General features: G+C 40.7%; 1 protein-coding gene across 3 annotated transcripts; it reads left to right on the top strand.

Annotated features, from left to right (window-relative positions):
• The first annotated feature begins 804 nt into the window (after nt 1-804).
• Nucleotides 805-10,370, top strand: LOC143658681 (uncharacterized). 3 transcript variants are annotated; one of them, XR_013163290.1, is made up of 3 exons: nt 805-1,079; nt 6,291-6,474; nt 8,347-10,370. XR_013163290.1 is itself a non-coding variant. In XM_077130860.1 (3 exons), exons 1-3 carry the CDS (start codon nt 4,846-4,848, stop codon nt 8,416-8,418), a joined length of 561 nt encoding a protein of 186 aa, XP_076986975.1. In that variant the 5' UTR covers nt 1,114-4,845; the 3' UTR covers nt 8,419-10,370. The 3 variants fall into 3 exon arrangements, 1 of the variants encoding a protein (XP_076986975.1); XR_013163289.1 differs by having other exon boundaries at nt 805-1,084; XM_077130860.1 differs by lacking the exon at nt 805-1,079 and adding an exon at nt 1,114-5,150.
• The last annotated feature ends 10,273 nt before the right edge of the window (nt 10,371-20,643 follow it).

The raw sequence follows: 20,643 nt of genomic DNA, 5'->3' as shown, positions 1-20,643 counted from the left end.
TTAATATTACTAAAAGGCATCATTAATTAATCTACTTTAAGTTTTCTTGGCCAAAATAATGTGAATTTCATTATAGATCTGTGTGTATGAGTATGAGGGAAGCAAAAATACATTGTTTGAAACCTTCCAGAGAGTTACACATTTTAGATGATGGGTAAATTAGTTACAATTGTACCTAATAACAAATACCACCATATTTTTTAAAAAAGAGATAAAAGATGTTGTACTAAATTGACATGAACTCTTATATTTAGTCATCTTCCATATAACATTTCCAAGTAGTATAGAAAAAGGAGGATTGAAAACAACAAGTGTATTTATACACAATTTCTTATTTCACAGTGTAAAGTGATTCAGCATCTTATTAAAACTGTCATTTTGACCCTTGAACAGATCAGATCCTTTGAGAAGGGTATGATACAGAAATGAGTCTGTTGCTATTGCATTCATGAGGAGGAGAAATTTTTCTTGTTTGGAAACTCTTCTTGATGGTTTTTATTAAAAGTAAATGCATTCTCAAACCTTAATTAATTAATTACCTTATCAATAGCAACCTTAAGTTCAACTTTGACTACAGAAGGATGTAGAAGCCAAGAGTTAAAAGCAAGACCTACAGAATTTGTTGCAAGCAGCTGGCCTCAGGATGGCAGTGGTAAACTGTGGAGATTGTTATGTAGAGCAGTCTGGGAGGAAGAGAATGTTTACCCAAAACAGTTATGTTAAGTATGAAGAACACTGTGAGATTTGAATCTTGCTCCCTCAGGAAATGCCTGCATATCTATTGACATCCTGTTGTATATAACTAGGATCTGGTTGAGAATAAAATTGTCTGAAGTCTGTCTGAAGTAAACTCAAGCTTCAGACCCCCTGAGCCCGTCTGTGTCTTTCTTTCTTTCTTCCTTTCTTTTTTTTCTCATGATTCCTTAATATCCTTCAAGCTCCATCTCAATAGGAAGCAACATTTGGCGCCCAACATGGGGCTCGAAGAAGAAGACTCCAAATCAATATTAAGGAACCAAGGAAAAGTCTCATTAGAGGCACGTGTGTCCAGCCAATAGAAGAGGACTCGAGTCATATTGGTAAAGTAAGCATTTTCTTTGGATCATCAGGGTAACAGGTAATCATAATAGGTGGCTGGAGGAGTATGTGTGTGTGTTAAAGCTACTGGGGTGCCTGTAAAAACATTTGAATTAGTAAGCTTATTTGAGCTCATTCAAAAACATTGTTGTTGGTTTCAGCCTTAAGGCCATAATGTTTTAAATCTTAAGTAATGGAAATTCATTATGAAGGCTTTGCAGTGAACATAAGATGGGGAAAATATTCCTGTTTCTATTTGGTTATTGTATTCAGTCAGGAAATGAACTACCTGGCTCATGCTTTGTCTTAAACTCTAAGTTGTGTTTCTTCTCAATCTCCCACTACCACTTCTTACCCTGTTTCGACAGTTGCTTGAGCTGGACTCAGCAATTGGCGCCCGAACAAGGACCTAATAAGGGAACTCTTAAAGCATAAAGTGAGGAGATGCTCCAGGAACATCCACTACAAATACTACAGGCGGGCCTTTTTGGGTTGAGCAGTGGCCCTTATCTGTAGAGAGGTTTGAGGCTCTGACTCGGTTGATTTGGGAACAGTTTGGAGCAGGACGTTTAGAGGAGTCTCGTGGTTCTTGGAATTCTCCAGTATTTATTGCAGGAGGGAGGTCAGGAAAATGGAGAATGTTGACTGATTTGATAAAAGTTGATACTGTGGTTCAGCCTATGGAGTCATTGCAGCCTGGCTTGCCCACACCAGTTGTAATTTCTAAGAACTGCTTTATTATGATAGATTTTAAAAATTGCTTCTTTGCCATGCCTTTGGCAGAGCAGGATAAAGAAAGATTGGTTTCTGGGCTTGTTCTTGATGGGCTGCCTTTATATAGGGATTCATGTACACCTGAGTGAGAAAGTATTCAGTGAGAAAGGTGCCATACCAAACAGGGGTCAGTGCTCATTGATGGTTCCTGTGGCAAGTTGGTCCCCAAGTTGTATGCAGTTCAGGATTGTAGTTCTGACTCAAGGTATTCTGTTAGGTTACCTTTGTTTAGTCTGAATGATTATTCTATGAGATTTATACCAATGCTACAGGTAAAGTCTTGTGACAGAGAGAGGGAATGGTAGCCCCATCTTCTTTTGTTGGCTTAAATTCTCGACAGGCAGTGGTTTGGAAACTGGCCATGAGTTTAGCTCCTATTCATATTTTAAAAAGAATAAGAACTTTAAAACTAAAAATTCTTGTTAAAAACTATATATTGATAGTTAATGCATATTTGAAACATTAACTAAAGTATTTTAAGTATTTAACATTCTAACAAATTTAATTTTGATGGTAATTACATATGTGGTAAAATATTTGCTCAAAGTAATGATTTAAGTATGAAAAATATGAAAGATGTATTTTTATTAATAGGAAAACAGAATAGTTTTATCCTAAAATGAATAACTGTTACTAAGTGAGAAAAATATAGGACAAAGCCTGAACTAATATAATAAGTGCTGAGGGTCTGTAAAAATATAAATTCTGGCTAAAATCAAGAAAGATTTAATGAGTCTAAAATGACAATGTTTTCTTGGACTTTTAGCCTGTTCTAATGAAAAGATCTAAAAAAAATTCTAAATAATTAGTTAGAAAGCAAAGAGTCTGTGTTTTATCAAAATAACTTATATTAACTTTTATCATGTTGTTATCTGTATAAAAAATACTGATTTTCTCCTGGGTATCATTATACTTGCAAAAAGGGCTTCTTTTCTTGCCCTAAACTAAGTGGCTTAATCTATTAATCTAAGTACTATTGATATAAATGAATCTATTACTGACTAAATAATATTCAGATCATTTAAATACCTAAATTCCTTTAAGCCAAAATACTTTAATGCTTTGTCCAGTGTTTATATAAACTATATATGTATAAACTAAATTTATCCCAAGATAACCATGGCTTGTATTGGAAGCAGATCAGATTTGAGGGTTGAATGCAAGGAAAAAATATACTTGTGGAGTCTTTTTTGTTCACCTGATGTTGCCATTACATGTAACTAATATTGCTATCACATGACCTTGGTAAGAAATAGTTAAAATGTACGCTCTAGCTGGGAGGACTGGCTATCCCCCCAGAAGGAGGTGTACTTTAATAAAGATATGTAGGTCCCAGGAAGCTCCTCTTGGTCCCTAGCCAGTTCCCAGAGGACCCAACTGGGCCTGGTCATGTAATAAAATCAGAATTTGGCCACTATTGTGAGAAAATATCATAAAAACTGCATGAAATAAATTTAAAATTAGCAAAAATGCACAACCAATTACAAAGAATCCACAGTCCTGCATTCCTTTTTAATCAATCCAATAAATTCAATTTTAAAAATCTGGTCATTTACTATGGATACACGTCACTATTGGCACTCTGCTTTCATTTTTGCTACCTGCCACTTTAGGGATTCCTAATTATATGTTACAAAATTTGTTTGATATTTTACAAGGAGATTCTGATTTATTAAGCAAAAGGCAGTTAACAGCTGCAGCTGAATGAGAGTTACAATTAATTGAACAATGCAATAAAAAAGGACAGCTTGTTCAAATAGATCTAAAAAAGCCTGTTGATTTTATTATTTTCTTTACCTTGCAATCTCCCACAGGCCTATTTTAGCAAGACGGTGTTTTAAAATGGATTTTTTACCAAACAATTTACAAAAATGTTTAAATACATATTTTCAAAAGACTATTTCTTTAATAGTCAAAGGTCACCAAAGATATTATCAATTAAGAGGTCATGATCCCTAATTGCATAGTGTGTGATCTCACAAAGGAAGAGGTTCAAATTCTATATATTTTCAATACCTCTTGGCAAATAGCATTAAGTGACTTTAAAGGAAAAATGAATAATCATTTGCTATGTCAAAACTTTTACAATTTTTAAAAAATGAACGCAATGGATTTTGCCTAAAATATTTCCGGCTTCCCCGCTAGTTATTACTGTCTTTACTGATGATAATATTAATGGGAAGCCTGCATATGTCACCCCAGTGGAAAACAAGTTAGAAAATGCCTTATACCTCAGCCCAGCGTACTGAATTAGCAGCTGTAATTCAAGTATTGCAAAGTTTTCCACAATCTCTTGATATTGTTTCTGATTTTGAATATGTTTACCAAACAGTTACTCACATTGAGACGGCTTCTTTGTTTAAAAGAAATGAATTGTCCTGAATGTTTTTACATTCACAAACATTAGTCAAAAGCTGAATTACTCCCCTTTTTATCATGCATATAAAGACCTCAAACCAGTCTTCCAGGTCCTTTATCATTACAAAATCAGCAAGCAGATACTCTAATGGGGGTAACGAAAATTCCCACAACATTTCACAAATTTACTCATTTCAATAGCAAAGGGCTGTGAGAGAAATTTCCATATTTTTTAAACAGCAAGCTCAGGACATTGTTAGGACTTGTCAAACCTGTGGGCCTTTAAATGCACTCTCATTTGCATCAGGGATTAATCCTAGTGTAAAGAAGGATTTTATAAAACTTAACAGTAGCTAACTTTTCTTATGTAAAGAAGGATTGTAAAGAAAAGAGTTATGGGTCCCATCAGGCTAAGAAAAACAACCCAGGACTTCCCAGGGGCGGTTATCTGCTGCCTTGGTTATGCAAGATTGTAACTGCCAGAGGAAGTTTATCTAAGAATGCAACTGAGAAGGTTGAGTAAGGGAGTTTTGCACAAGACAGCTGCTTCTTGCATGAAGCAGCTCCCATGACTCATGCACGAAAAATGTTTGTTATCTGCTTCTTGCAAAATGTTTGTTATCTACTTCTTGCAAAATGTTTGTTATCTACTTCCTGCATAAAGCAGAACCTGTAACTCATGTTCAACCCTCAAACCCCACCCCCTTATCCTGGCCCTCAAAAAGCTTCCCAAAATCCAGGCTCGGGGCTCTCTGTTCCTGCGTGTTCAGTGAGCCCCACGCATGTGTGGCAAATAAACCCCTTGTGTGTTGCATGAGAGAACGTCTCTTGGAGTCTTCCTTTGCATGGCAAAACTCTCGAATTCTCGAATTCTTACATTTGGAGGTCCCACCGAGATCGGCTCTTCGTAAGGGGAGGCTCCAACAGCTCTTTCTCTCGGGGTAAGTGAGGCCTTTTTGTCTGAGGTGCGATCGCTTAGTCTGTCAGACTGGCAGTGACTGTCGGAGAGTCGCGTGAGCACTTCCTGACCGCAACCGGCAGACGTGTCCAGGGGTTGCAGGTCACTCTCCTGAGGGACGCCTCGGGATTGGGGGACCTCTGGGGACGCCTGGAGGCTTCCTACAGGGCCGACTCTGATTCCCTTCTGACGGGGGGAGACTTGATCAAAGTCATCAGGCCAGTCTGAGCTGTGTCTCTGAAACTGTGTAAACATGGTGTGCCGGCTCTGTGTGTGTCTGTCTGTATTCGTGTGTTAGGAATTGTTTTTGTTTTACCAAAGATGGGTCAGGGAACATCGACTCCACTTCCTCTGACCTTAAAACACTGGCCTGAGGTCAGGGAAAGAGGTCAGAATCTATCTCTTATTGTAAAAAAGGCAAATGGCAGACCTTCTGCTCAGCCGAGTGGCCCTCTTTTAACATGGAATGGTCTCGTGAAGGAGCTTTTCATCTACCCTTGATTTGGGCCGTCAAGTCAGTCATCTTCTGCCCTGACCCGTATGGCCACCCGGACCAGCAGCCCTACATCATGTGTGGCAGTACCTGTGTGAAAACCCACCTCCATTGGTAAAGCCGTTTCTTCCTCCTCTTGGTCAACATGACTCTCCCTCTGTACTTCCAATCAAGGAGCCGGGTCCTTCTCAAGCTCCAAAACTCTATCCTTCCTTGCCTCCTGCAGTCTTACCAGAATCCCAATCAAATCTACTCCTCTTCAACACAGGTCCTTCTTCCTCTCATCCCTACCCTTCAGCTCCGGTACAGGACCCCCCTTCTCTTAGCTCACTTCTCCCTCTCCGCCCTCTTACATTCAGGTTCACCAACAGATGATCCCAGATGAACCAGGACCGGCACATATTACACGAAGCAGACGAGCACAAAGCCCATCTGATGTGGCGGTCACTCTCCCCCTCAGACTGTACGGGCCTCCAGTGGATGATAGACACGGAGGAGAAATGCCCACTCTGCAATACTGGCCCTTTTTCCTTCTATGACTTATATAACTGGAAAAATAATAACCCTCCTTTTTCCAAGGCTCCCATTAGGCTGACTGGATTGGTGGAATCCCTTATGTTCTCTCACCAGCCCACTTGGGATGACTGTCAACAACTCCCGGGGACCCTCTTCACCATGGAGGAGCAAGATCGGATCCTACTGGAAGCCAGGAAGCAAGTTCCTGGACAAGACGGGAGACCCACCCAACTCCAGCATGTCATCGACGATCGGTTCCCGCTGCGCCACCCTAATTGGGACCCAAACACTTCTGAAGGTAGGGAGCATCTGTCCATCTATCGCCAGACTCTAGTAGTGGGTCTCCGAGCAGCCACATGCCGGCCCACCAATTTGGCCAAGGTAAGAGAGGTTATTCAGGGAGCAGACGAATCGCCCTCAGTCTTTTTAAAAAAAACTAATGGAAGCATACCGTAGGTATACTACCTTTGACCCTCAATCAGAGGATCAAAGAGCCTCAGTGGCCATGGCCTTTATCGGCCAATCAGCTCCAGACATTAGACGCAAGCTGCAGCATTTAGACGGGTTGCAGGACCTAGCCTTGTGAGATTGTCAAAGAAGCTAAAAAAAGTGTTTTATAAGAGAGAAACAGAGGAGGAAAAAGAACAAAGGAGAGAAAGAGAGAGAGAGAAAAAAAATTAGTAAGAGAAAAAAGAATAATACAGCTATTTAAGGACCAAATTAATTCTGCCCTAAGCAGGCCCATTCAAGTGCATTATCACTGGCTTCATCTCGCTAACCAAGGTATGAAACCAAAATATCTGACTGCTACCCACCCTCTCAGGTAAGACTCCCCACTCCTACGGGAGCAGCATACAACTCGAAAATATGCTTCTAGCTTATGCTATGATTGGTACCGCTGGGTGCAAGGCAAAGCACTGCAAAGGAGGGCCAAAACAATTAAAGGCCATTTTTGAGCTCCTTGAGAAGTATGCCTCATCTTGCATAGAGGTTCACTCTGCAAAAATTCCTCTCCCCAGAAAAACAGAGCCACAAACAACCTGGGGGATGAGGCCTCTACTTCCCCCAGCAAAGGTTAATGCCAAATAATGCTGGATCAGCATTCTTCCTCCATCCTTTAAAAAAAAAAACAAAGGGAGGAAATGTTGGAGACAATTAAAATAGCATGTATAAAATCCACCCTCAGCGATGCCGGAAACATGCAACATGGCCGCCAGGGCTGAAACAAAGAACTAGCCATTGTCCACTGTGCTAGCCACCAAAGAGGCTCGGACCCAGTAACCATGGGTAATAGGTGAGCAGATAAAGAAGCAAAAGTGGTAGCATTAAGGGACCCTATAAACTTGGTCCTAATAACCAAAGGAAACCAGCAACCCCCTGAGACACTATCTGAGGTTACACCCCAAGGAGAGTCGGAAGCCCTAGCTTACATACAGCAGGTCCACCAGCTCACTCACCTGGGGACAGGGAAACTACAGCAGCTTCTGCAAAACCAGAGGGAATTGTACCCTCTGGAAGCCTCAAAAAGGAAAGAACTGGCAGATCGCGTAGCCAGAGAGTGTCAGGCGTGTCAAATCGTAAACGCCTATCCCACCAAAGCTCCTAAAAAAAAAAAGACTAAGGGGAACTCGACCTGGGCAGTTCTGGGAAGTCGACTTTACTGAAATTAAACCTGCAAAATATGGACTTAAATACTTACTAGTTTTTATAGACACCTTTTCAGGATGGGTTAAAGCCTACCCAACTAAGAGAGAAACGGCCCAGGTCGTAGTCAAGAAGATTATGGAAAAATTTTTCCCCAGTTCGGTCTACCAAAGGTAATAGGGTCAAATAATGGACCCGCATTTGTAGCCCAGGTAAGTCAGGGTGTGGCCAGGATATTGGGGATTGATTGGAAATTGCATTGCGCATACAGACCCCAAAGCTCAGGACAGGTAGAAAGAATGAACAGGACAATTAAAGAGACCCTAACCAAATTAGCTATAGAGACTGTCTTGAAGGATTGGACCATGCTCCTGCCTTATGCCCTGTTCAGGGCCTGGAATACCCCCTCTGCTCTCATGTGTAATCTAACCCCTTATGAAATCTTGTATGGAGCACCACCTCCAGTCAAAGACATGTCCTCCATTCTAGAGATTAATAGTTCCCTCCATACCCCCTTGCTTGACAGTCTGTGAGCCTTGAAAAAAGCCCAGTGGTTCCTGTGGCGGCAGCTCTCCACCTCCTTCCAGCCAGGAGATAACAGAACTCCGCATCAATATCAAGTGGGAGACTTCGTCTACGTCCGCCGCCACCAGGTACAGACTCTTGAACCTTGCTGGAAAGGACCGTATCAGGTACTCTTGACCACCCCCACCACAGTCAAGGTCGATGGCATCGCATCCTGGATCCATGCATCTCATCTCAAACCTGCGCCTTCGCCCTCTGAATCCCAATGGAAACTGGAAAGGACTGACAATCCTCTCAAGCTGCGGGTTCGTAGGGTTACTACTCCTTCTCCTCCTTCCCCTAGGGGAACCCAATTCCAACCCGCATAAGCCTTGGAAATGGACAATAACCAGATGGGATGATGGGAAGACTATAAAAACTTGGGAGGGAGCAAGGGAGCCTTCTTTTCTAGGGACCCTTTGTAATCTTACCACTCTGGGGAATGAGCCCTGTTGCGACCTGACCCCCATCTACCTCTGTCCCGCATCCAATCAGGGAAAAAGTTACTGTAACAGCCCAGGACACTATTATGTCTTGCGACTGGGACAGTGACCATAAACTCACCCTGTCTGAGGTTACGGGACAAGGAACTTGTATAGGTAACCCTCCTCCCCACGTTAAAATCTTATGTGCCACCATTAATCAAACCCAAGATAATGATAAATTCCTTCAACCTCCCCCAGGTTTAAAGTGGGCATGTAACACTGGAATTACCCCTTCTGTATCTACAAAGGTTTTTAACAACTCTGTCAACTATTGTGTGTTGGTTTCTATATACCCCCGAATTCTCTATCATTCAGGGACAGAATTAAAAACTATACTATTAAGCCAAACCAGATACAGAAGGGAACCAATCTCAATAACCCTGGCAGTTCTTATGGGGGTAACCGCTGCTGCCGGTATAGGCACAGGGACTGCTGCCATTGTACATAGCAATCAACAAACCAGTCAATTACAGGCTGCAATAGATCAAGACTTAAACAAAATAGAGAGATCTGTCTCAGCCCTTCAGAACTCTCTAACCTCCCTTTCAGAAGTAGTTCTGCAAAATAGGCGAAGACTTGACTTACTTTTCCTTAAAGAGGGGGGACTATGTGCAGCTTTAAAAGAACAGTGCTGTTTCTATGCGGATCACTCTGGTGTTGTTAAAAAGTCCATGACAAAACTCAGAGAGTGCCTTCATGAAAGACAAAAAGAACGAGAGGCGCAACAGGGGTGGTTTGAATCTTGGTTTACAAAGTCCCCCTGGTTGACAACGCTATTATCTGCTCTCGCTGGGCCTTTAATTGTGTTACTTTTAATAATAACTATAGGACCATATATTCTAATTAGAATTATACAGTTTTTACAAAGGCAGATTGGAAATGTCAAATTAATGCTCATCAGACAACAGTACTCAGTATTAAATAACCCAGAAAATCTCTAAGATTAGAGATATGTACAAAAAGGAGTGGGGAATGTAAAGAAGGATTTTATAAAACTTAACAGTAGCTAACTTTTCTTATGTAAAGAAGGATTGTAAAGAAAAGAGTTATGGGCCCCATCAGGCTAAGAAAAACAACCCGGGACTTCCCAGGGGCAGTTATCTGCTGCCTTTGTTATGCAAGGTTTTCTGCTGCCTTGGTTATGCAAGGTTGTAACTGCCAGAGGAAGTTTATCTAAGAATGCAACTGAGAAGGTTGAGTAAGGGAGTTTTGCACAAGACAGCTGCTTCTTGCATGAAGCAGCTCCCATGACTCATGCGCGAAAAATGTTTGTTATCTGCTTCTTGCAAAATGTTTGTTATCTACTTCTTGCAAAATGTTCATTATCTACTTCCTGCATAAAGCAGAACCTGTAACTCATGTTCAACCCTCAAACCCCACCCCCTTATCCTGGCCCTCAAAAAGCTTCCCAAAATCCAGGCTCGGGGCTCTCTGTTCCTGCGTGTTCAGTGAGCCCCACGCATGTGTGGTAAATAAACCCCTTGCGTGTTGCATGAGAGAACATCACTTGGAGTCTTCCTTTGCGTGGCAAAACTCTCGAATTCTCGAATTCTTACACTAGAGGTCAAAAAGCAAATGAATTATAGCAAATAGATGTTACTCGTATTTCACATTTTAGTAAAGTGCAATATGGACATGTTATAGACACTTGTTTTCATTACATCTGGGCTACCGCACAATCTGGAGATCGTTTTTGCCATGTTCAATCACAATTACTTAATGCTTTTGCTGTTGTGGGATGCCCTCAATCTATTAAAATGGACAATGGTTCTGTATATACAGGAAAACAATTTCGTAAATTTTGTACTACTTTTAATGTTACTCATTACAGGAATTCCACACAATCCCTCAGGGCAAGGAATTATTGAATGAGCAAACTGGACGCTAAAGTCTATGCTTTTAAAACAAAAAGGGGAGATGATGATTGGGAGGATGATGTCATGAAAATAAGTACTCCTAAAGATCAATTAGCAAAGGCATTGTTTACTCTAAATTTTTTAAACATTTATGATAATTCATCACAGACTCCAGCAGAACAACATTTTAGCAATTTGGAAAAGAAAAATGATATATCCCAAACAGAACTGCAGCTGCAGCCAATCTATTGGAAAGATGTTAAAGATGATTTATGGAAATCAGGAATGGTAAAGGTGAGGGGCAAGGGATTTGCTCTTGTCATTGCAGATGACGGAACTTCAGTTTGGATTCCCTCGAAGAGAATAAAACCCAGACAAATCGACCTGGACAAAAAATAACTAAATGGGTAATGTATACTATAGGACATACAATTTTGATTGCTGAAGGACAGGGACATATTTATACTTACTGGGATTATCTGTGAGCCCTAACATGGGCCAATCCAACTTTACCAAAATAACCTAAATACAAGTTTAGGATTCTCAGGTCCAGTAAGAAGAAAACTGGTGTCAAATTTAATTCCAATTTTAGAAAGACCTATATGCTTAACTCTATGGATACAAAGGATACTTTCCTGTTAGGTGGGAAAGAAAGTTGGAATGGATGGCAGTCATGTCATATGGATCGAGCAGTTATCATAATTAATGATTTCTATGGAAGTGTAAGATTCCCCTGTGGGGTTGAAGATAACTGAGACTATATGGATAGGCAACCTAAACCAGAGTTATTACATAGAGGATGATTTTGTGCCATGATTTGGGATGATAAATACATTATTCAGAGAAATTTATGGGGAATTTTCCTAGGGCTGGGACCAATTTTCATAGTGAATTCTAGTAACTATAACTTCTCTTTAGCAGCCATAAACACTATATACAAATATGTATTAGAGATCCATATATACTTGTTAAAGTTCATATGCATATAAGAAATCAAAGTTCTAATTGTGAAAATTATTCTCTATTCACTTGTCCCCAAGCATTTATGTTGCAGGAAAATGAGATGATTATAGCAGCAAGGAGAAGAGGTAGTTGGCTGCTGGCGCAGACATCAATATCTTTGCAATCCTCTCCAGAAACACATATACTGATCCATTTGGCAAAAGAATATCTAAAAAGGACTAATAGACTAATTGGATTCATTATTGCATCTGTCATTGGAATCATTGGAAGCATCACAGTGGCTGCAGTCACTGGAACACCATTGCAACAAACTATACAGATGCAGCATTGTTAGAAAAACATCAGTGAACTGTGGCATAGACAATCTCATTGATGAGCAAACTAATAATAGACTAAATGATATAGAAATGACATTGGTTCATATTGGAGATCAAATGTATAATTTAAATTTTTTACAAAGTTTAAAGTGTAAAAGGAATGCGAGCAGTTTTTGTATTACCCTATTTTAACATATGGCCTGTCTGAAATAGAATGGGAAAAGGGAAAAGGCATCTTTTAAGGCTTTCAGATAGTTTAAGTCCTGATATCTTAGAATTACAAAAAAGGGGTATTAGAATGTAAATTAGAATAATCTACATGTAGCCTATGGAGGTAATGTTACACAATAACTTACCCAAGAGCTAAAAAATCTTAGGTTTGGGGCTGTTTATACTTCGCTTCCTCCTCAGCTGTGTTTAACAACAAAGAAAAAGGTGATTCTTGCCAAAACCCTTGGCTCCCTCCTGAATCAAAGTCAGAGATCTTGACTGGCAGCCAATGACAGGTAAGACCCTTCAGGGCCTAAGGGCAACCTAAGACAGGTGCGGTCACCTCTACTTATAACAATGTGATTCTTGTGAATCAAAGTCAGAGAGCTTGACTGGCAGCCAGTGATGGGTAAGACCCTTCAGAGCCTAAGGGCAACCTAAGACAGGTGCAGTCACCTCTGCTTATAGTCACCCTAAAAAGGTGATTCTTGTTTTCCTCGGCTTATAAAATAAAAAGGGGGAAATGTAGAAGCCAAGAGTTTAAAGCAAGACCTACAGAATTTGTTGCAAGCTGCTGGCCTCAGGATGGCGTTGGTAAACTGTGGAGATTGTTATGTAGAGCAGTCTGGGAGGAAGAGAATGTTTACCCAAAACAGTTATGTTAAGTATGAAGAACACTGTGAGATTTGAATCTTGCTCCCTCAGGAAATGCCTGCATATCTATTGACATCCTGTGGTATATAACTAGGATCTGGTTGAGAATAAAATTGTCTGAAGTCTGTCTGAAGTAAACTCAAGCTTCAGACCCCCTGAGCCAGTCTGTGTCTTTCTTTCTTTCTTCCTTTCCTTTTTTTTCTCATCATTCCTTAATATCCTTCGAGCTCCGTTTCAATAGGAAGCAACAGGGTTCCCCAGCCAAAGTAGCAGAGAGAGCCTGTCTCTTCTGAATCCTCCTTAAAAGGTTTCCAGTGATTAGATTAAGCATCACTCATTAAAGAAGACACTCCCCTTAGCTTATTACAAATGGAATCAGCTGTAGATGTAACTAATGTGATCATGACTTAATTCTATGAAATGTTTTCATAGCCAAAGACAGACCAGCACTTGCCAAACCAGACAAACAGGTACCACCACTTGGCCAAGCTGACACATGAACTTGGCCATGACATTCCACCCCTTGTCAACTTGGCAGCTATACTCATCACCTTAAACCATACCTAATTTCTAAATAGAAAACAATAAAAGATGCATTTTTTTTCTAACCTAACAATACTCAACTGTCCTGCATATAACCGGAAATACATTAAATCTCTCCAGAATAAGGTGCAAGTCCTTGGGTAATATTCATTCTTAAACTTGATATCTTACAACTTAAATAGTATAACATGAGCAAAACAGCATTACAGTCCTTGTTTCTGTAACTGATCACATGAGCAGAGTTCATATTTATCACTACCTTCTTCCACTCCCCATTCCATGTCCATGTTCCCTTTACTCTCAGCAAGCACTTCAGCTGTGCTTGGTTCGTTGCCTGGTGGGGTTACCCAAACCTTCATTCCTGAAGTTTCAGAGCCATTGGTAGTCCTGCTGGGATTGGGTTGTTGCAGTTTCCCATTGATTTTAATCACAGAGCATGTTAGCACTAAAAAACGCCCTGGAGGATCCCCTGTATTCTCGTTGCAGTCCTATTTCCCCTTGAAAGTCAAGGTCAATCATCCCAACCAGTAACATAATCACCTTCTTGGCTTGTTGATGCAAGGGCATGAGTAGCCCAAAGTGACCAGGTGGCAGGCCTCAATTCCAGTTCAATGGGATCATTGTTCTTTCTCCTGTTGGAAGCACTCCCCCTTTTGGAACTAAAACCTGGAGATCAGCAGAGCTCAGGATCACAGGGACAGGAAGCAAAACATTTCCTAGTGGATCACTAGGGGTAATAGTGAGTGGTTCCACTCCTATTTCCACTGCTTGGTTCCTGGACCCATGCAACCTGGTTATGGGAGAAAGAGCACCATACTGCGGACACTGATTCAGAGCATACGCAGCTTCCTGGAGAACATTAGCCCAGTCCTTCAAGGTATCACCATCTATTTGGGACCATAATTGAGTTTTCAAAAGCCCATTCCACCATTCTATCAATCCAGCTGCTTTTGGATGTGGGGAGCATGGTAAGACCAGTGAATTCCATGAGCATGTGCCCATTCCCACACTTCATTTGCTGTGAAGTATGCTCCTTGATCAGAAACAATTCTATGTGGAATACCATGATGATGGATAAGCCATTCTGTAATCCTACAGGTGGTAGTTTTGACAGATGCAGTGCATGCAAGGAAAGCAAACCCATATCCAGAGTATGTGTCTATTACAGTTAGAACAAATCACTGTCCCTTCCATGAAGGAAGTGGTCCAATGTAATCAACCTGCCAATATGTAACTGGCTGATCACCTTGGGGATGGGCTGAGTCTTGGTCTCTGCTCCTGGCAGATTGGGCACTTAGCAATGGCTGTAGCCTGGTCAACCTTGGTGAGTGGAAGTCTATATTGCTAAGTCCATGTGTAATCTCTATCCCTACCACCATGACCACTTTGTTCATGAGCCCATTGGGCAATGACAGGGGAAAGAGTTTGACTGGTATCCACAGTACGGGTCATCTTACCCACTTGATTATTAAAACCTTCCTCCGTTGAAGTCACCCTCTGGTGTGCATTCACATGGGACACAAATATCTTCATGTTTTTAGCCTACTCAGAAAGTTCCATCCACATACCTCTTCCCCAGACTTCTTTGTCACTGACTTTCCAATTATGTTCTTTCCAAGTCCTGACCATTCAGCCAAACCAAGCAACAGCCCATGAGTTAGTACACAAATGCATCTCTGTCCTGTTCTCCTTCCAAACAAAGTGAACAACCCAGTGCCCTGCTTGAAGTTCTGCCCACTGGGAGGATTTCTCCTCACCAATGTCTTTCAAGCACACAGCCCACTTTCGGGCGGTATCTGCATATCCTGCTGAACCATCTGTAAACCAGGCCCAAGTTTTCTCTTCCTCAGTCAATTCACTATAAAGGACTCCTGAAAAGGCCATAGCTCTTATCTGGGAAAGGGAAGGTAATGTAATATGGCAGGAGTGGAGACCATGGGTATTTGGACCACTTCCTCATGTAACTTACTTGTGCCTTCAGGACCTGCTTTAGCCCTATATCATATATACCATTTCCATTTTATGATGGAGTGCTGCTGAGCATGCCCAACTTTGTGGCTTGATGGGTCAGACAACGCCCAGCTCAGGATAGGCAACTCAGGTCTCATGTTAATTTGGTGGCCCGAGTTAAAGCATTCAGTCTCTACTAAGGTCCAGTAGCAGGCCAAAAGCTGATTCTCAAAAGGAGAATAGTTATCTGCAGCAGATGTTAAGGGTTTGCTCCAAAATCTTAATGATTTGTGCTGTGATTCACCTATAGGGGCCTGCCAAAATCTTCAAACAGCATCTCTATCTGCACCCTGACACTTCCAGCACCACTGGATCTACTGGATCATATGGTCAGAGTGGCAGAGGAGCTTGTACATGAGCCTGAACCTGTCACAGAGCCTCCTGTTGTTCAGCTCCCCACTCAAAATTATCAGCTTTTCTGGTCACTCAATAAATGGGCTGGAATAGCATACCCAAATGAGGAATATGTTGATGCCAAAATCCAAAGAGACCAACTAGGAATACTATCTCTTTTTTGGTTGCAGAAGGGGCCAGATGCAGCAACTTATCCTTCACCTTAGAAGGGATATCTTGACATGCTTCACATCACTGGAACCTAGAAATTTCCCTGAGGTGGAAGGCCCCTGCATTTTTGTTGGATTTATCTCCCATCCTCTGACAACAAATGTTTTACAAGTAAGTCTACAGTAGTGGCTACTTCTTGCTCACTAAGTCCAGTCAACATGATATCATCAATATAATGGACCAGTGTGATGCCTTGTGAAAGGGAGAAATGATCAAGGTCCCTGCAGATGAGATTATGACATAGGTCTAGAGAGTTGATAGACCTCTGATGTAGGGCAGTGCAAGTATATTGCTGACTTTGCCAGCTGAAATCAAACTGTTTCTGGTGGTCCTTCCTAACAATTATTGGGAAAAAGCACTTGCCAGATCAATAGCTGCATACCAGGTACCAGGAGATGTATTGATTTGTTCAAGCAATGATACCACATCTGGAATAGCAACTGCAATTGGAGTTACCACCTGGTAGAGCTTATGATAATATACCATCTTCCCCTAAGACCCATCTCTTTTCTGCACAGGCCAAATAGGAGAATTGAATGGGGATGTGGTGTGAATCACCACCACCCCTGCATCCTTCAAGACCTTAAGAGTGGCAGTAATCTCTGCAATCCCTCCAGAAATCTGGCATTTCTTCCAATTTACTATTTTGCTACATGGGGGCAGTTCTAGTGGCTTCCACTTGGCTTTTCCCACCATAATATCCTCACTGCATCAGTTACACTGTCAATATGGGGATTCTGCCAGTTGCTCAGTATATCTATTCCAATTATGCATTCTGGAACTGAGGAAATAACTAAAGAATGGGTCCGGAGCCACACTGGACACACTGTGAGATATACCTGAGCTAAAACTCCACCAATCATCTGACCACTATAAACCTCAACTCTGACTGGTGGACCAGAGTGACATTTTGGGTCCTCTAGAATTAATGTCACTTCTGAACCAGTGTCTAATAATCCCCAAAATATCTGATCATTTTCTTTTCCCCAATGCACAGTTACCCTGATTAAAAAAAAGATATTCAGTGTCCTGGGGAAGGCTTGGAGGAAGATTAGCAGTATAGATTTGTGGCAGATTAACAGGGTTCTCCCCAAGGGGACCTGACATCTCCTTCATTCAAGGGTTTCCAGGGTCTGTAAACTTTCTCAATTCTGGAAATCGATTAAGGGGCTATGACTCGTGTTTTTGTAATTCAAGTTAGACTTTTGTTCACTTGACCTGGAACTCTTTTGTTCATACAGCTCAAATACGAATTTAGTAGACTTCCCACTTATTGTATTTCTAAGTACCACATGATTTACTAGCCAATGCCACAAACCTCTGTGAGTCAGATTATTTTGACTACTGCTTTGAGTTTGCTGTCTATTATAATAGTTACATCCACCTTGTCTTCGGCAGTTAAGTGCTGCCACTTGACTTCTGCCAACTTAGCATCTGGTCATCCCCATTGTGTTTAAGGATTCCAGCTCAGTGACAGCACTTACCACAGTAATATCTGACCTAAAGAGAAGAGCAACTACAGAGCTTTTCAGGGATGATAACACTAGTCTCACAAATTTAATTTTCCCATTTCTAATAAAAGTGCATTCTCCAGACATTCCTGGAGAGTAAGAGCAGGCTTTGCATGATAAATCCATTCTAACATTCCAATCTCTCTAAATCTCTGTATCCTTTCATCTACATTATGCCAGGGCTGTTCTGGCATTTCAACCTCAGGTAATGTTGGCCAACTTTTGATCCATGTTTCAGTCAACCATCCAAACACACTGTTAATGCCTTTTCTAACCCCTTGAGCTATAACATTGAATGCAGAATCTCTGCTTAGTGGGCCCATATCAATAACTTCAGCCTGATCCAGCCTTATAATCCTCCCACTATTATCCCACACCATCAAAATCCTTTGCCACATATATTCCCCTGATTTCTGTCTATTTAAATTAGAAAACTGACAAAATTCTTTTGGAGCATAATGTACCTCCTCATGTGTGATACCTTGTATTTCACCTTTAGGGTCCTGTTGGGATTTTAGCCTAATTATAGGTCTAGGAGAAATGAGAGGTGATGAGACTGAGTCATGAAAAGAATTAAAAGTCTCTTCCAAGCTATTTGCTTCAGGGCCTTCATTTGCAGTTTCATCTGGTGAAACAAGATTAATCACTCTAGGGCTAACCCCCTCAGGTGCAGTTTGTGTGGCCAGCTCCTCATGGCAGGCTGGAGGTGGGGCAGCTATGTCCTCAGGGCAGACAATTACAGGGTTATATAGAGAAGACTCAGCATGATCTATGGTTTCAACCTCACCACTGACATCAATATCCATCCATAAGTTGCCATCCCATTTTTCAGTGTCCCTCTCCTTTCCAATCAATGCCTTCACTTTAAAGGCAGACACCATCCAAGATAGGAATTTCAATTTATGTCATAGAGTTTCTACTCTAACGATAAGATTCTGAGTCTTATTTTCAGAGATCTCAAGTCTACAGTTACGGGAAATAACATTTTCCTTCAGGACACTCACAGAAATGTCAACATCTGTCTCATTTGAAACTTTAAGCTCGTCCTTTTCACTCCTTAATGTATACAGTGCACCTAACAACAATCAGCCAACATATCTATACTTCTTATTTCCACAAAACTCCACACCGATGTAAAAAACCTTATCCCCCAGAGCCTGGCTTCATACAAGCAAAATATTAGAAGAATCAAATGGCGATATTTTGACTATCTCTTTTGCCAACTCACTCCAGGAAATATCATTCTGATTATGGGAATCAGAGTCCTTAGTGCCTTTGAGTCCAGTCAGTTTCGAAAACCAGGAGTTAGAAACAGGGTAAGATAATGGGTAATTGGAGCTGAAGGGATACAGACTGTGCAACAGGACTAGATACAAAAACTCAAAAATGGACAGCACAATAATACCTAATTGTAAAGTAATCATGTTAAAACACTGATTGAAGCTGCATCTGAGCTATAGGTTTTTGTTTTTGCTTGTTTGTTTGTTTGTTTGTTTTACTATTATTATTACTTTTATTTTTTTCTCTACATTAACATTCTATATCTTTTTCTGTTGTGTTGCTAGTTCTTCTAAACCGATGCAAATGTACTAAGAAACAATGATCATGCATCTATGTGATGATGTTAAGAATTACTGAATGCATATGTAGAATGGTATGATTTCTAAATGTTAGGTTAATTTCTTTTTTTCCGTTAATTAATAAAAAAAAAACCATTTTTAAGATTCTGTTTCTTAAGAACCACTCCTGGTGCCAAGTTGTATTAGTTAGGGTTCTCTAGAGAAACAGAATTAACAGGAAATATTCATAAATATAGAATTTATAAAAGTGTCTCACATAACCATGTGGACATAGATTCCAAAATCTACAGGTCAGGCTGTGAAGCTGACGATTTCAATGGAGGGTCTGGATGAACTCCACAGGAGAGGCTCACTGACTGAAGCAGGAGATAGTGGCTGTCTCTTCTGAATCCTCCTTAAAAGGCTTCCAATTATTAGATTAAGCATCACGCATTAAAGAAGACACTCCCCTTGGCTGATTACAAGTAGAATCAGCTGTGGATGTAGCCAACATAATCATGACTTAATTCTATAAAATGTCCTCATAATAAAAGACAGGTTAGCAATTACATGTACTACTACTTGACCAAGTTGACACATGACCCTGACCATGACACCATCCAAGTCCAATGAGAAAGATGCAGAGAATCACATATGGCTATAGCTCCTGCATTAGGTTTGAGTCATTGTGGACTAACTCTGAACTAAGGCAACTCCAGTCTTCTCAAGGGGACTGTTAGCACACCTGCCTTACCTTTTGCCCACAGGGAAGACAGTATCTTTATTAATAGGAAAACAAAACAATCTGTACTCTGTCCCAGGGTTAATCTAATATCTTCATCTTCCAATTATATTTTCTGTACAAAAATTCATTCAACAAACATGCCAATGCCTTTCCAGCAACAAATATGCCAATGCCTCTCCCAGAATAGATATATGCCAGAGAGAATCCCGTGAAAAACTGTCTCCCAATGATAGCAACCCATTTCTACACTGCCTGCCTTCTAGAAAATTTCTCCAGGAGTGTGTGATACATTAAGCCCTTTCAGAGATTTGGAACAAATCTATAAGATTTACCTCATGCACCACTTGATGTAAACTATTATCACCAGGTTTCAAAAAAACAGGGTAAGGCCAACAGGTTATATAGATGGCAAAATTGCCTCTTAGGATATGGACACAATCTGATGAATTTATTGGATTAAACATCAAGATCTACATTATATAGTCAGGTGGCTCTCTCCTAGTTTCCATAATAATGTTTCTGTTGGGCCAGAAACACTAATTCAAGTATAAAATATTGTATAGTGATTCCACAGATTCCACATTGGCCAAGAAGAATGTTAAAGTCAATATCATCCATCACAATCCTGACAAGAAACCTGATGCTGAAATGAAATCATGTGATTCCATTGATATAAAAAAAATCCACAATATAAAATCTACAGACACTGAAAGTAGTCAGTTAGTGTAAGGATGTAATGGGAGTAAGGGAGGGCAGAGTCACTTTTGGGTCTTTTTTGAAGTGATGAAAATATTCTTAAATCAGATTGTGTCCGTGGTGGCACAGCTCTGTGAATATTCTGG

Source organism: Tamandua tetradactyla, chromosome 16 (genome assembly GCF_023851605.1).
Source record: "Tamandua tetradactyla isolate mTamTet1 chromosome 16, mTamTet1.pri, whole genome shotgun sequence".
In the NCBI taxonomy this organism is placed as follows: domain Eukaryota; kingdom Metazoa; phylum Chordata; class Mammalia; order Pilosa; family Myrmecophagidae; genus Tamandua; species Tamandua tetradactyla.
This window is presented reverse-complemented; position numbering and strand designations above follow the sequence as displayed.